This window comes from Ptiloglossa arizonensis, chromosome 8 (genome assembly GCF_051014685.1).
Source record: "Ptiloglossa arizonensis isolate GNS036 chromosome 8, iyPtiAriz1_principal, whole genome shotgun sequence".
NCBI classification, from domain to species: Eukaryota; Metazoa; Arthropoda; class Insecta; order Hymenoptera; family Colletidae; genus Ptiloglossa; species Ptiloglossa arizonensis.
In genome coordinates, this window is record NC_135055.1 from 9167820 (window position 1) to 9185276 (window position 17457).

Consider the following 17457-nt stretch of genomic DNA (forward strand, 5'->3'; position numbering starts at 1 on the left):
ACGCCTACAGGCGTTCGTTGCACTTAATGCAACGATCGATTTATAAACGTCCACAGCATCCAAAGGGTTAAAAGTGAACATGGCCTCAGCGTTCCAATAAATAAAGCCGCATAATACGTTAAAAGGAGGGTATGATAATTTAGTATTCAGATCGCACTTGTATATGCAGTAACATACGCAATACCTTCATTAATTTTCAACGACATTATTCTCGAATATCCAAACGCACTCACTACCTGATATAATATTTCCGATCACTCCTGGTTGCTTTCAGATTATTTTAAAGACTAATAATAATTAGACAATGGCTTCGTTGTTTATTTCCCGATTTTAGAAAATAATTGAACGTATTTCCTGTTTCGCAACAACGCACATAGACGAGGAATCGGGAACGATTTATCAGGATTTAATAATTCCCGTTAGACTTTTCCGGCTATGATCACACAGCATTCGATATTTCGAAGTTTAAAGTAATATTTTTTATTAGCAAACGAATGGAACGGAATAAAGGCAATCGACAATGGAAATAACGTATTTGTACACACCGAGGATACGCTTGTTAAAATTTCATCATTTTTCTTTTTACACCGGTTTGAAATAAAGTTTTCGATGTCTCGTGTCGTTACAGGCTCACGACTCGTGTTTTTCATATCGACGTCTGTCGCAACTACACGATTCGATATTATAAATCATACGCTGCAATCTATCTTCGACCTAGATTGATCCCAATTCTACTTATATTCGCGTCGTATAATTAACCAATATAATCTATTTCCTCTGCGTAATCGAGGAAAGAATCTTCGATCGTTTGTTCGCTCACATCGTTGAGTGCAATTTAGTATATAGCAATTTAAGATCAACCTCGACATCTTTAGAAAGAAATTTTATTCTGAACGCGAAAGAAGGAAAAAATGAGAGCACACGAATAACTGAAACAATGGATAGTAGATACTCGTGTCAAATGAAATTTTACTTAATTATTCGTACTATTTAATCCATTGTGTCAGTCGTGTAAGAAGATGTCATCAGCCTATTAAAGGTTGACTTTCTTTATACATTTCTTCCATCGTGGCTCGCGCTAAGAATAATATCCATTTTGTGGAGGAAAGATCGAGGTACAGTCCGATAATCTTTTCGTATTCTTTACAAAAATGCCAGTGTTTTGTATTCATTGTAAAATTTTTAATCAATTTCCGATTTAACGCTTCACCTCGTTTCGAAGTTCTAAATCCACCGCTCTCAGGATTCTCTCACTATTCGACCTTTGCATTATTACCCAAGAGTATCCTTCAATTAGGTTTAAGAAAAGCAATTTTAGTTTGAAACTCTTACTCTTTTTCCGTTGAAAAAACCACGATTCTGAAACTGTTCACCCCGCATACGCGCCCTCTTCGTTGCCTGTATTCAATCGTTTCATTGAAACTCGCCTTGTATTACTGTCTCGTCTTTCGTTCTCGTTATTAAAATTATGATTTAAGAATAAGCCACTCAGGGAAGACGATACTTCGTCGGCACCGAATTAACCGAGAAACAAAGCGCACCATCTCTCGTTTCCTCCTGCTGTCATTACGATCTCGATTTAACAGATATTTCTCAAACCTCTCTTGTCCATTCGTTCACTGGCATCTCGGATGGATGACGATCAGCATCGAAACAATTACGAGCAGATCGGAAGCTGAGCGATGAACCGCGTTGGAACCCATGCCGATCGTTGGCCTCTTCTTACTGATTCTTACTGTCGGCACTGGAGTCGCCACCGATGGATAACCCATATGCCAATTGATCGTGTTGTCCACGGAGAGGGGTTTGTTCTCCATTTTGTCCATTTCTGCCGAACCGTAAACGATTTCGTCCTCCTCGTCGTAGAACGATGGTCGAGCCGCCGTCTGCGTCTTCGCTGGTCCTGAAATTTCTGAAACAGATAAACGAGGAAAGTTGCTTTCCAAGTTCTGTAAATTGTATTCAGGATTCTTTTCAAACGACCGGTCGTCCGTTTATACACGTTTCCAAAAATTGGTAAATCTTCCTCAAAAATCGATCATTCTTATTACAATAGGAGTATTCGAGTAACTCGATACATTCGATATTATAAATCCGATTCTACTACAGTTTCGCAAGAAGAAACCCCTTTTTTCTCATCCCTTTGGAAACAAGTATTCCCTTTAAAATGCAGTCACCGTCTTTCTTTGTAATTTACCGTATCGGTCGTTCCGAGTGCGCGATGTAACTTGTACGCGTGCTCCTGTTCACCTTCTCCCGACCGACGTGAGCGAATTCTGTTCATTCTTTGAGGCCGTGTCACCGAATCATCGGTAGTTGCTTTCACCGCGTAAATAAGGATATACGCGTGGCTGGGAGGCTGCGCGGGAAATAAGTAAATCTCTGTATCTCGAAACGGCATTGATTCCCAAGACGTGAGCGGAGCTCAGCTTGTCTGGGACGCTCGCGACGATTTACGAAGGACATAGCCGCACGAGATCCTTCGAGCAGAGTGCTTCGGGCCCTGGCTGTGTTTCCCCTGAGTGGTCTGACCTGATTGAAAGATCCCCGGGATCGTATGCGAAAAGATGAGGATTGACCGAAAGAAGCCAGACGCTCCGATGCCGTTGAAAATCCTTGGAGGTTTCCGTGGTAAAGTGAGGATGCTTGTAAACGCGGGCGTGTTTGCCGCGAGGTAGAGGGCTTCTTGTATCTATCGCAGGACGATCAGTCTTCCAGAGGACTCACCGCGTCGCGAAGAGGTACCGGGGCAACAATTTCCACGTGGAGCTTCCGCAAAGACTCGTTAACCTCCTGCCTCGCTACGTATCAGCCGTGAAATAACATCGGCCGGAGACGGATTTCCGGCGCTAAGCGCAACAGCTATCAACCGGCTGAGCCTTACTCCCTTAGTTCTCCGTTTACCGCACTACCTCGCCTCGTTATCACGAACCTCCTCGAACATCGTGAATTGTTAACTCTTTTGTTATTCGATGCAGCTACAATCGGTGACGTTTAATCGCCGACTCGTTCCTTCGCGAAGCAATCGCGCAACGATACGAACTCCTTGAATCGCGAACAAAACGTGGGATTATAGAATTCTTGAAACAAAATAATAGCGTCACTTAAGACGTGTGATCACTAACGCATGAGTACTAGGAATGTTAATCGTGCATCGGTGTCAAGTGTACGAGTTGAATTATGCTTTTTTTAGTTTATTACAAGCAACGAACTTCTATCTTTAAAATTACAAATAGTAATGATGTCAAGAGTTCTTAATACTTGATTCAAAGATATGCAGCATTGCGGTCAATAATCTGTACATTGTTAAAGGAGACTGTAGTTATCTGACGAATTATTCGCGAGTTGTGACAAACTTCCGTCCATTTATCCTCGGTACAATTGAGGGTCTTTTGTTTACTGCTATCTCAACGGTCAAACAAGAAAGGGTGTAAGTGAAGGATATAAGTAAGAGTACAATTATCAGTGAACTGTGGTCTGTTATGCAAGGAATTATCGTGCAAACGTCATAAATGCAAGAACGCCTCGAGTATTGGTAATATCATTCGTAATATTGTTGAATGACAATTTATATAAATACAATTTTTGTAGAAAATAGTTATTAACTCGTATAAATTTTTGGAGTCGAATATTTAGTGAATAATAAATTAAACAATTGTGTACACGACTAACGATCTCATCAATTTCAATGACTTTAAAATATATTGAAAAAGAAAAGTTCATAATTGGTTCAGAGTGAAAAATTATGTAAACATATGTAAGTAAAATATAGACAGCATTTAACAATTTTTGTTTAGTTGTAAACCTGCCAGGGCTGATCTTTATTTCTCCCTATTGTACACGTGTATCTCTATATACGGAAAATAACACAAATTTAAGAACACAAATTTTTAATTTCGGAATATATTACGAGTAGACATGTCTCTTCAATGCACATTGAAATCCATGATATTTAATATTTACCTCGATAAAAGTCTCGGAATAATCCGCACCACTGTTCATATTTTTTTAAAGGATATTCTACACTAAAACCTTAAAAAAATTGATTTTGTTTTTATTTCATTTTCTGAAAGTAACGTTGACCGTGCGTTGCAGTGACTGCAACAGCAGGTATTTCGTGAAATTTGCCTCGAAGGACGAAATATTTCTTGGTCAGATCCGGCTCGATCGAATCAAATGTATCTTATTCCATGAATTGTAGGAAAAACGTAAGTTGCATACCAAGAAGGGTTACGGAAAGGAAAATACAAGTGAAAAGATTGAGGTACTGGTATGAAAAACTCCACACTATTTTCTTCGAATCATATTTTCCAAAATGATTGTCATGGTAGCTCAAATTTTAATTGATCAATTACGACCAAATTTGGAAGGTATGATCAGCATGTATGTTTCTATCGTTCGTATCAAAATTTAAAAAATATTTTTTAAAAACTTCTGAGCGATCTCGATGTTGTAACTGTTGTTGAGAAGTTTCTGTAGTGGTTAAATAAAAAACAGGTGAATACAAATAAAATACACAAGAAAGAAACTACAGTCGATTAGGTTGGTTGCAGAAGGAAAGTTTATAATTGTACGATTTCTGACTTGTATTTTTATAAAATAATTAATAAATACAGTTTCGTGTAACGATCTTGTAGACTAATGTGTGCATATAAGAAAATCTGTGATGCGTACAGACAAGACAATAAAGGGCACAAGAAACCTAAGGTATTGTAGAGGGACAGACATATCATTCTTTTTAAATTGGCCGATTTTTCTTTTTTGTTAGAGTTATTTTCACCGGAATGCTGTAAGTATTCCAGACGTTCTTAGAAGCAAGACATACTTTAGCAAATAAAAAGCCAACGTACTGCGTAGTCGATGCTCCAAGCGATTTTTCTTGCTTATCGAAAAAGAGTACTTCCTCTAAAACAATTCTGTTTCTTTAGCCAATCCGAGAAATGTTTACCTTAATTTTAAACAAAAGAAAGTATGAAATTCTAATTTTATATCCGTGAATTTATATACGTGATTTTAACATTAGAAATTCATAGTGAATCTTAAAATGTGCTGTCAAAATAGAAGAGAAATTTTAAAGTAACACTTTGCTTTTACTCGAAATGAATTAAATTGTTGTATTCCTTGGACATTCGGGAAAATAATAGTTTGTGTTATTACTTAGTGTAGGCAAATTATTAAACAATAATATCCTTTTGAGTATTTTATCATTAATGAACGTTTCGATCAAGTTTCGTTCCTATTTATACTTTTACCCACTGATTTCTAGATTAATATCATATAATATATTGTTCATTGAAATAAAATACTTAAAAGGATATTATCGTTGACTAATTCAAAGAAATATGTATAGAAAAAATAGATGCAAACCGTTCACAGTTCGTTACAAATAAATGTTAGGTTACAAAATCTGTTCAAACTGAAGGAAACAGGACTGCTGATTTTTGACGGTGTTAATAAAGTATATTGAAGTTGAGAGTCATAAATTGGCTCTGAACGAATTAAGCAATATACACTCACCGTATAATCGAATACTGCTCTCAACATCACCCAGAGAATTCTTCGCAACGCATTTATACGTGCCCACGTCGTGTTTCTGCAAATTGCGAATGGTTAGGGCCATTCGAACTTCGATCTGCGATTTCATGATCGCCTGCACGTCGTGTTGTTGGCTCGATATTATCATCGCTGGATAAACAAAAATTGTCGTATCATTAGCACGAATCTTCCTCATTGATATAGAATATTCATAAATCAGAGGTACAACCTCTATATACTAGTAGCGATTGCGCAAAGAAACAAAGCAATCTTGTACTAAACTTTCGTCCGAAAGTTAACTGATTGAGAAATATTCAATTATTTAGTTTGTGAGCCAATCTTCATACGTCTACGGATGCTGTATACAATGTAATAGACTTTTCGGAAAATGCATAATTCTATAACGATAATGTCTAACGGTAGGTAACATCTACGACTATAACATATCAACTAGGCACTGCCAAATGTGTAAATTGTACGTAACGTTACAAAGTGGTAATGTTTAAGCATTTAAAAACGTATCGAGAATGTTAAAGTACAATATACTGAAACCGAATTTGTCGATAAATAAATTCATAAATAATTTCCATTCAACGAATTTCAGCGAGCACATCGTCTTTGATACATAAGTAGTTTAAGTATAATTTAATGCGCGCGTATACACGAAATCGTCGACAATATCGAGAACGAGCCGGAGAATATGCAGAGACGTACATAGAAAAGTATGCGAAAATTCACTTCTTAAACGCGCGCCGGGTCTCCTTATTACACTCTGAAACTGTCGTATATGTATGGAATATATCGTATATCGTCTATATATATATATATATATATATATATATATATATATATGCATAGTATATATACAGTAGAGAAAAAGGAGCACAGGATTTTCCGTGCGAGGTGAAAATTACATACGAATGCATTGGGACGAAGTACTCCGGAGAAGTTGCGCTAAAGCGAAAGCATGTCTACTCGTACAGGCTACAAACTGCTCCGAGAATATATTTGCGAACGGCCGAGAGTAATTCACTCTCGCATTTGTCTGCAACTTTTTGCGAACTTCTGCACAGAAATATTAAACCTGTTAAGGAAAAGGCACGCCGTATTTCTTCGTGGTATAATCTTGGAGAAAGACGCGAAACTTGAACATGCTATTTCTTTTAATCGTGCAAGTGAATTCTTTTAATTGTATAATACAATTCGACGACGACAATATTGCATTTCAAGATACACCGTATACTTCTTTTGTAAGTTCGAGTTTTATTTCCTTTGGGTAATTTCAGACTGATATACTGGCTGATTATGCGTATATAATACGATGTACAACAATGTACAAATTACTTAATGGGATGGTATTTGTGGTGATATCACGAGGGGATGATATTGCGTGTGAACAGAAATCGAGAATGGGGAAGAAAATTAATTCATAAGAAACTTCAGCTTCAAGGAACTTCTTAAACTTGTTTCGCTCAAAGCTCTTTTTCAACTTTTTATTAACGAACTCCAGTCTTGTGAATTCTGTACGTAACATGAATTTAACCATTGTATGCAACCTTGGTTTGGTTTTTATAAATTTACCCAACCCTTTCCCAAAGGCGTTATTTTTGTCACCAAGAAAAGGGCAAATGAAGTCGATAGCCTGGAAAAATTATACATGGTGGGTATTCAGCACTGTTTTGGGGACTCAGAAATTATAAACGCCTACCTAAAAACTATTTACAAGTCGTTGCAATTTGACATCCATCTGGTCGTTCCTCAGGACCAGCTTGCATATTCCGTTGAAGAAGGAACACTTTATGTCTTTCAAAATTTTTATAGAACCACAAAGAATTTTAACGTAATCCCCTCACCGTTATCTGACCATTATTGACTATTGTTACTTGCGTTGGTATTCGTAAACATTAGCAGCAATATGGTATTACCTCTTTGCGTTGATCTTGCTATCTTTTAATTCATTAGAACTAGTCTAATTAACTAGAACGAGTTAGTACTACTGGTAATATTCACAAATACTAATAAAAGTAGAAATAATTAATAATGATTAGCCATGTTATGAAAGTCGTATTCAACTGCAGTTTGGATTTTAACTCGATTATTTTTAAACTTTTTGTTTGTGTACGATTCTTGGTTCGATAGTCGGTTTAGTAATTCCATTACAAGGTTCATAGTGTGGACTTCGATAAATATTGGCAGTGGTTTTGTCTTTTTAATTGGGGGTTAGCTATCGTGATTCAATATTTCGTATCTGTTTGATGTTGAGATTGAATTATGATCTAATAGCCATTTAGTTTTTTTTTTTCTTGATATCGAGTGTTGTTTTAGTTATTCTTTTTCTTTTCATTGTTTTCGATAAATTCCATTCTTTAAGGTTTATTTCTTTTTCCGAATCTGTGTCTAAGTAGCTTTGGCTTTCTTTCGGATCTTTGGAATGACTGGTTTGTGTTTTCATTCGTTGTAATTCTTAAATTTGTAGTTAGTGTAAAATATATATGGGCATTTACCTGACAGTCACGGGTGTCCCAGGCTGTCGGTTTGCCAGTTGAACACAGGTTGTTTACTTTGTATACATACACTCCTCACTTCACTGTTTACATTATAGAGTTCTCGTTCGCACGTTCATTCACGATGATGGTTCGTGACCGAATGTGGTAATACTTATAAAGGCTGACTACTGACATGGAAAAGGCTGAACTTAGAATTTGCTAAGCTGACTAATAGCGAAAATGACATTTTTATATATCTGGTACATTGCGACTATAAATTAATATACTATTGAATGAACTACGAGATATTTTTAAAATGCATACTTTATAGAATACAGCGATATATAAAATGTTTAGAAAACGCTTCTGTGTATCACTACTTGGTATTTTAACATACCACTGTAGAAAGGTACGATTATAATATTTTCTGATACAATTATGGGGCAGAATAAATATTGGTTTTTTATAATACTATTAAACGACAAACCATTGAAGGATCTGGCTATAAACTATTACTTCAGCTCGTTATTGCATTTATCAACACTAGGAATATTATGAATTGTCTTCTATCGTTTTGATTATCTTGCTAGAGTGTAAACTAATAGTAAATGAACTATCACGAAATTATTAAGAAAACTAATTAGAATACGCTGAAAACCTAAATAGGTTCCCAACATGTTTACGTTCAGTTTAATTTACAATTCTGAATTAACAACGAGGATAGATTAATTTTTTAGATGCTATTGATGCTTACAAATGCGCATAAACAGCACATTACGTACGATGATTGCCTATAGGTGTTCGATGAATATGTTTAATAAATACGATTAAGGGATTTTCGTACACAGCGTACATTAAATCTTCAAATCATAGTACCAAAAGGATCAATTCTCGCAATACCAACAATTTGGACGACCACAAAAGAGATCACGCTTCGGTCCAAATAGATCCGTAACTTGACATTGCGTGAACAAATATTTTGAACAAAGCTCGTTCCATTATTGTTGTAACATCAACAAATGGCAGACGACATCAAGTTCAAGCAAGGCTGGTCTCCAACTTTGGATTCGAAAACACACAGGCGTGGTACAGTAAAGGTTAAACAAGATCAACACACGAATGAACTTTCCTTTGCATTGTTGTTACGAGATATATTTCTTTATCGCATTTGTAAATGGCTCAAGTATTACAAATACCAGCAATTAAGATGAAACAAATTTTTGTTTCATTGATTTTACATTATGAGTTTCTTTTTCTACACAAAATCGATTTTTAGTAAATAAATTTGTATTCCAGTTCGTACATATGTTGCATAAGTCTTACGCAATGAGACTATTAAAGAATATTTTCTTTAATAATTATATGTTTCATCTTATTCTTATAACCGAAGATTCGTTTCTATTATTGACATACACTTTGAAGAAGTAAAAACAATTACACGTTCAATTGTTATGATTAATATTCTTTCTATTCTGTATGGTCGTTCTTAAGTAGTATAACTGTTTCTCCAAAAAGTGTCTACTGTAAGTAAAATCGAAACCTTGGACAAATTTCTATACAATCGATGTTTCCATTGATCGAAACACTGTTTTGCTACATTGTTATTATAAAGAATAAATATTACTGTTTTGCGAATGCAGTAGCACACTAGAAGGAAAATATTCTTTTCCCATTAATTGAAGACTGATTTGTATATTATTAAGGTAGACGTCAAGTAAGTTCCGAGTATTGAGTATACCACAAGAAATAGTAGTGACCTAATCATGCGTGATATGGTTCAAAATAGATAACTTATTCAGTACAGAAATGAATATTACAAAGCATTAGCGGACAATAGGTACATGCGAATTTTCCTGTTTTATGATCGGTTCTTGGACGTTTTATTCGTAATTAACTTTAACTTTCAGATCAGCTTGCACGTAAACATTGTTACGTACAAGTTCATTCTAGTGTAACTGGGGATAAATGTGTTGCAGGCATGAGACACACAGATTGGGGGCAATCAAAAAAGATGTTCATTGGGGAATAACAACAGTCAGTTTTTCATTGGTTATTGAAATACATACTTTTAATACAGTGACCATTCACAACTAACAGTGGTCCCCATATAAAATCGATCGCTCGTGGAAATTCAATGCCCCTATATCTGTTCCCATTAAGTTAATTTCACGTGAAGCGGGTGGAACTGTTACCGCTGTACCGTAGCAATATCTATTCCAACTATTTCTTTCTTCTTTTTATAATATTCTAGGAAACGCAAAGTAACTTGAACCACTACCAAGAGGATCATTTCTATTCTTCAAAGTCAACTATTAAAAGAATGATGCTCCCTTCGAGCATCTCAACAGTACTCCACGTGCACCATTTGACATAAGTTGTGTTTTGACAAGAAGTTCTACATTAGAAGCACTCGAAGAGAAATTTTATCTATTTTTATATTGAAAATAAAGCAAGCGTTAGAAAGCTCTTGTCTACAAAATAAATGGCACACAAGGAACTGTACACATCGATCAAATTTACGTACACAGCAAATAAAAACGCACATGCCAAAGTTCTAGGAACATTGTATCAAACTAAGTGTCTGAGAGAGATCTCACCGCTATCCTTGACCCAATAATTAATGGATTTGGGCGAAGCCTCGACAAAACATTCCAAGACCACGTCCGTACCCAGAGGAGCACCAACCAGTTGATTAGGTACATGAATTACCGGTGAGACTGTGAAGTAGAACCCCAGATAGGGATTGTAGTTGAGCAACACGAACGATCTCCTTTGCTCGCGGCGAAGGAAATCGGTAAATGATCAGGCAGTGCAATCACTATTACTCACAATGAACGTTGATAAAAATACGTTTGCTGACCGTTGGCGGCACACCGTTGCTGGCGATACAGAGATAAACCCCCATCTCGTTCCTCGAGATCTTCATCAGCTTTAGTTCCTCGCCTTGATACTCGGATTGAAGAACTAAAGACACTACAGACGATGAATTAACGTCAACGTTAATATATTATACACTGCTCGAGAGAATAATTGGGTTATGTTTTCGAACGAATAAGAAAAAAGGAGCGAGTATCAGGAGTAAAGGATACGTTGTACATTTTATGTAGAAATATTCTTACTTTAAGTATTTAACTAAAGTAATGTATTTCAGTTTTATAGTATGGGATACCTTACTGAATGATGAAGTTATTTTTAATTTTAAATAAATAAGCATTTATGTTGCGTTACCGATCCACTTGCAATACCCTCGTCAAAATGTAATACAAAATTTGGAATTTCTTATTTTACGTCAGTGTTTAACACTGCAATTTACTTGCGGCATCGCTCTCATATTTTATCCATCGTACATTAGAATGCAAGACTATCTTATTGCACTATCTTATTCTTGATGTGTCGTATAACCTTTCCTCATCGTATAACACATGGAGGGGCTAGCGCTTAGTTCAAGATAAAAATAGCTACCTATCTCGCTTTTAAATACACTGGCAATTTCGATTTTATCACTTGAATACGGAAATTACTAAATACTATCAAAAGAGACAAAAAACATTTCGAAAACAATTTGAATAAAAAAATAATCGTTCTATATGAAACGATTCATTAAAATCCAAGCAATACTGCATCGGATGCACTTCATTATAAACTTATTAGTCGAAGTCAATATTCTTGTGAATTCCTATATTTGCATAAACAATTCTTTTCGTTTTAATAATAATTTTCGACCTTTACTCCTCATGTTACCTTTATTCTTACTCAAAAGAGAGAACCTACTCTGTTATTTATTACTTATTCAGGCTGAGTTCATTACGCTTAAATGTGTTCAAACAGCTGAGAAGAGAAATTTGGTAAGGTAGAGTGTGTTTTAATACAATTTGTTATGCCTGTTTGTTTTCACTTTCAGTATATTGCAAACAAACGCAGAAACTATGCTCACGTGATGTTCTTGATGCGCCTCGCCTAAGATTTGCAGAATGATTGATTTTCTGGAAGTTGCGAATTGTAAAGGCCGCTCGCGGAACTCATAATTTGTGATTTAATTAGATAAGAGTAGCGAGTAACACGATTGTTTACTTTCTGAAACGTCAACTGAGTCCCTTGAATTTCATTAGCAATCATACAGTATTTTGCGTCAGAATTTATGATTGAAATGATATTAAAATAAGGTGTCACGATGCAGAAAATTCTGTTTATCACCTTGCTTGAAGCTGAAAAGCTATTTGTTACTTAATCAGTTCTGTTAGTCAATTTAAGATAATTAAAGAGAATTCATTAGACGAACTCTATCAAGTCTATACATCCCTCTTAAAAATTGTATTGTTGTTCCATTATAATTGATTTATGAACATAATTCAATTTTCCTGAATGAAATTTGCAATGAATGTTTGAAATATTCACAAGAAAGAAATGTTTCAATGAGAGGTAAACTACATTCTTCTGACAAGTATAATGAAAATGTTAACCCAGCTAACTGCTAAACTCCAGCTCATATTTATATTAATAATAGTACTTCATTACTATAAATTAAAATCTATAAATTTTTCATCTATAGTTTTTAGACACTTAAAGGAGGAATACTTTCTATATTTAAGTGGAAGATTTATTCAGTTCTAGCATTCTGCTTAACATTGTTCAAGTTTACTTTCCTAGTTGATGATTATAACGTATTATTATTCCTTCAATTATTAGATACAATTATCAAAAGAAAGAATAAATATATGTCGTTTACTAGAAGAATTAATATCGTTTATGTAGAATAATTAATCGGTATTAACTTCAACGAAATCAATTCGTTCTTTAGAATTTTGCATCTAAATGTACATTAACAGTTAAATTTACAGTAACAGAATTTTCCTAGATTAAAAGAATCACTAAGCTTTTCCGTCAACTTGTACACCAATTCTATAGAAAATTGCAGCTTGAAAACGAACTTCCACGAATCTGTGGTACAACTCACTAATTGTTTCAACAGAAACGCTAATTAATGAGTTTATAAATCATAAATCATCGCGTTCCGCTTAAATTCCCGCCGAGGCAGCATTACGTCCTAGATTCGAAAGCAACACCGATAATTACAAAAGTACAACAGCCTGGATTTGTCAGGAAATTGACACACCTCAAAGACATTTTATATTTGCAAATTGAATGATAGCTCTCGTTTTTATTATTTAGAATTGGTTTCCCGAAGAGAAATGAAATGAAGCCTCCGAAGAGATATAGTTAAATCAACCTGTCTTTAATTAACTCTAAATTGATAATACTTTATTTTATGAAAATGGCCAATTAAAAAAGAACACCAAGTTCATTAATCATATCGTCGGATGAGAGAGCTACACAATCAAACGAATGTGTGACCACTATGATAGGATTATCTTGAACAAATCTCATTGTATGATATTCATCATCAGATTTCGTGCCTATGAAGGTCTATTTGCAGACGGTAGGAATCGTTTATTTTTAATGAAAATTTGAATTGTATCGGTAATGAATATATAAAAAAGTAACGGACCGAAACACTTGCCTTAAGGAACACTTATTGTAATTGTAACAGTCCTCGAGTAAATATCATTTACGATTAAAATGTGATTAGGTATACACGTGCAACATATAAACTGATTAAACAAGACATCGCGGTGTGCTCTAATGGAAGATACCTGATCGAATAAATATTTCATAACATGAGAAACCTTTGTAGTCCAAAGTATTAAATACTTACCTGAAATTGGAGTAGATGGCGGCAACTTGATTACTTTTATTAAGAACATGACACATATAATTACAAAAATAGTTAGGTTCACAACCGCAGATTTCCTAGCAGAGATTTACGTATAATTGTTAATGCCTCGTGCATTAGTCCAATTTATGAATCGGACGTATACCTTATACATGTACAAAATTCTACCAATTAAAATCCTGATAGAGTTGATTTTCAATGGACCGTGACTACGAAACCGATAGTTTCTGATGATTATAGCGATACAATGACAGAAGGTTAACCGCCTCAATAACACCTCCACGTTTACCCTACTACAAAAAAGGGGGGAAACAAATATTGCAGAAAGTTGTTCTTTAATTCACTAAATATCTACATTTAGAATTCGTTTACATTATACCAAAAAGATGCCGGGAGAGACGAGAAATCATTTAGACTTTAGGAAAACTCTAATAGAAGTAATGGTACCCAAAGCCATTAATTTAATCAATTTACTAAAAAAAACCCCAGAACGACTACCATCGCAAATAAGGCCATAAAGATTAGTTAAAAGACACTTTCTCGACTATATTTCATCAATGGAAAAAAGAAAGCTTCGTGTAAAATTTACGTTGCCTGCGCTAGCAAGAAAAACAGTAAGAGTAAACGTAGACGCAAAGAAACAAGATACTATTGTTCAAATTGTAATATCGAATTATATACTATTTCCTGCTTTAAAATGTATCATACTCAATTAGATTTAGAATAATTTAAAACAATATAAAATTGATAGTAACACAACTTAATGTTTACCGCTGTATCGTGTCAAAAATGATCAAAAATAAATTTATAATGGATAAAAAACACAGTACTAGATGATCAATGAAAATCCCCATAAAAGAAAGCATCACTTTCGTTTGCGAGACTGTATAGTCTTAGAAATATATGTGCAAAAGCATATCACCAAACTCGTAAAATTAAGGAAGTTGTTAGTATTGTTCGATCGAGCTATTCAATTTGTTATTCGGTATCATAACACTGATGGTAAAGTACAAGAAAAAAGTAATCGATAATGTAGTGAAATCTAACTTGTGCCAAACATGCAGCGTGTGGAAAGGAAAGCAAGATGAAACAGTTGACAAGTAAGACAGCTGGTACGAAAACCACAAGGATACCTGCACCATAAACAATACCGGTAGTGCAGGCAAAATGGAGATTGATGTCACGAAGGGAATATTCATCAAATCAGAGGAACTCTATGGTGTCAAATACACTAGAAATATCGGAGACGGGGATATTAAAACGTACAAGGGCATTTTGGATATTAATCCATATGGTGAAGAAATTACTGCTCAAGAAAATGAGTGTATACGTCATGTGGCAAAACAAATGGGCACTAGATTGCAGAACATAAAGAAAGCAAATAAGGGCATCGGCTATATTTAGACACGATCCGCCTCTTAGTGATAAAATAGAATTTACAAAAACCATTTACGAGGATTTATCATCGGAAGATTTATTACAAGAACCTATGCAGAAATGAAATATTTCAGCTAAAGATATTTTCAAAAAAAGAAAAGTCTATTTTACGGTCCTGGTATTCATCGCTAATAAGTAAGAATACAAATCTTTCGGCTTTTCTTCTTTTTCGGATGTACATTATCAGTTTCTTGAGTTTGTTGATACAGTTGGATGTAATTAAAGAATAAATGAATATCGATACTCCACAAAATGGAAAAATATAGTACCTGTCCAAAACTTTTTGCATTTCTCACTTTGCAGGGGAACCTACACTCTTTATCTTCCGGCTGGATAATTGTTTCGAGTGTCACGCAATAATAACAGCCTTTCAGAAAATTGATTTCGAATATCAACGAATGAGTCATTAAACGAACGAAATATCAGAATCGGTTGCCCGGTTTTTTCTTCCACGGTGTCGCGAATGTTCCCCATATCAAATTCTGCATAGAATAACTCCCGTCGCTGCGACACGTTGGAAAATAGACGAATCTGTGACAATACCTCTAACAAGTTAGTTAGAGACAATCAGTCCTATCGCTGGCGTAGATTGTTGCAATCTGCGCAACATTCTGTTACGATTCGACAGAAATACTGTTGAAACTACAAATAAATTTCACCATTGCAATGGATCGAATCTGGTTCGCAGTCTTAGAACGATTAAGCTGCAACCCTCGTAAGCAGGATCGCAACTTCTCCCCGCGATATCCAATAATTATCGCCATTGTAGACTAACAATAAGCTATCCCTTTCTCTCGTAACTACAGCCACTGCACTTAGCACGTGTTGCAAGGGTTGCACTCGCATACACATTGCCGGCAGCATCGTCGACAGTACGCTGAAATTTGCCTGCTATTAGTAACACCATGCTGAAGCGAATACTAAATACGTCGTTTAGTTCGGAACACCAATGGAGGAAAGGCGAGAGTGGCTCCGACCCACCGTCCGTTTCTGTCTATCAGATATTCCGCGATTTTATGGACACTATCCGCCGATCGTTTTCGCCGACGCGACGGCGCGGCGTGTCCAGCAATTTCGTTTCATGCGTTCGTTGCAACACGCTAAGGGGGTTATTGCGCGGCATTCGAAGAGAGCAATGGAATTGTACGAATGGACCAGGATATTGTCGAAGAATGATCTATGCCGGGAAGAGGTCACCTTTACAATTTTTTTTTTTTTTTTTTCGCAAGGTAGATGACCAGAAACGTTTCACTTCGTTCTAGACGTCGCGTCAGGGAGACACGATCGCGTTATTATTTTACTCGGCATTTTTTTTTTATAACCGACTGATTCGAAAAATACACGGGAGTAGTGTAACGTTTAAGATTTGTGCAGGAAGCTGTACTTTCTTTAATATCAATGAGGAATAGTTAGAAAGGGGTAGAGTGGCCAAGAATAAGGCACACGTACCTGTTTTGGCTATGATGACCCAAATTTACAGGAATCCCTTTCAGTGTTTCACTTTTTGAACGAATTCCTAATGGATTTTGACACAGCAAAAATGAATAAAAAAGTCGTATAATTATTTTAACTCAAAGAATTGCGTAAACCTTAGTTCTATCCATTTGGCAAACCTGCAACGTTTCACATTACGTGAACGTTCCTTGTTGATGGTAAAGGTTACACATCATTTTATGCAAAATTAAAATTGTTCCTAAACTTAAGAGTTGTTTTTCAAAAAGAGTTTTAATCACGAGAAGAAAGTCTTGCATTCTATCGCATTCGTAAGTTTTGTCTGGATATACATTACAGAAAATAATGGGTATCGCTTGTACAAATATCATCATTTCTCGATAAAGTAACCAGCCTTAAAAGCATATTAAAGCAGCTTTGATTATTGCGAGTATTAGTGGATGTTTTCAAATTTTAGTAATCCTAGAGAGTATGGTTCAGAAGGTCCTACAAGTTGACTATAGGAATTATTTATAAGTCATCTTTTTAAATTTTAGATATCACCAACAATTTCTTAAATAAAAGCCTATAATTCTTTTTCCTAAATCGTTTAGCAAGGTAGAAGAACGATTTTGTAAACATCGAAGAACACTGTCGCCATTCATCAGAATTAAAGATAGAATAGGAGAAAGTATTCAATGGAGACATCCTTATTTCTAATAATTAGCGTAATTTTATTTCAAAAGTAAAAATTACTGTGCTGCAACGTTATTGTTAAACGTTCGCTGTCAGCCATTAATTCGTAAACAATCTTTCTAGTACACTCAAACCGTAAAT

At 35.3% G+C, this 17457-nt stretch overlaps 1 protein-coding gene across 1 annotated transcript in view; it reads right to left on the reverse strand.

Moving 5' to 3' along the window:
- Positions 1-1616: 1616 nt before the first annotated feature.
- Positions 1617-17457, reverse strand: part of LOC143150084 (lachesin) — a 94584-nt gene continuing 78743 nt past the window's right edge. The window contains exons 6-9 of the mRNA XM_076318100.1: positions 10851-10994; positions 10619-10738; positions 5518-5685; positions 1617-1912 (exon numbers count right to left, since the gene is read on the reverse strand). Of these exons, the coding sequence (XP_076174215.1) occupies positions 1617-1912; positions 5518-5685; positions 10619-10738; positions 10851-10994 (728 nt within the window). The remainder of the gene's footprint in view (positions 1913-5517; positions 5686-10618; positions 10739-10850; positions 10995-17457) is intronic.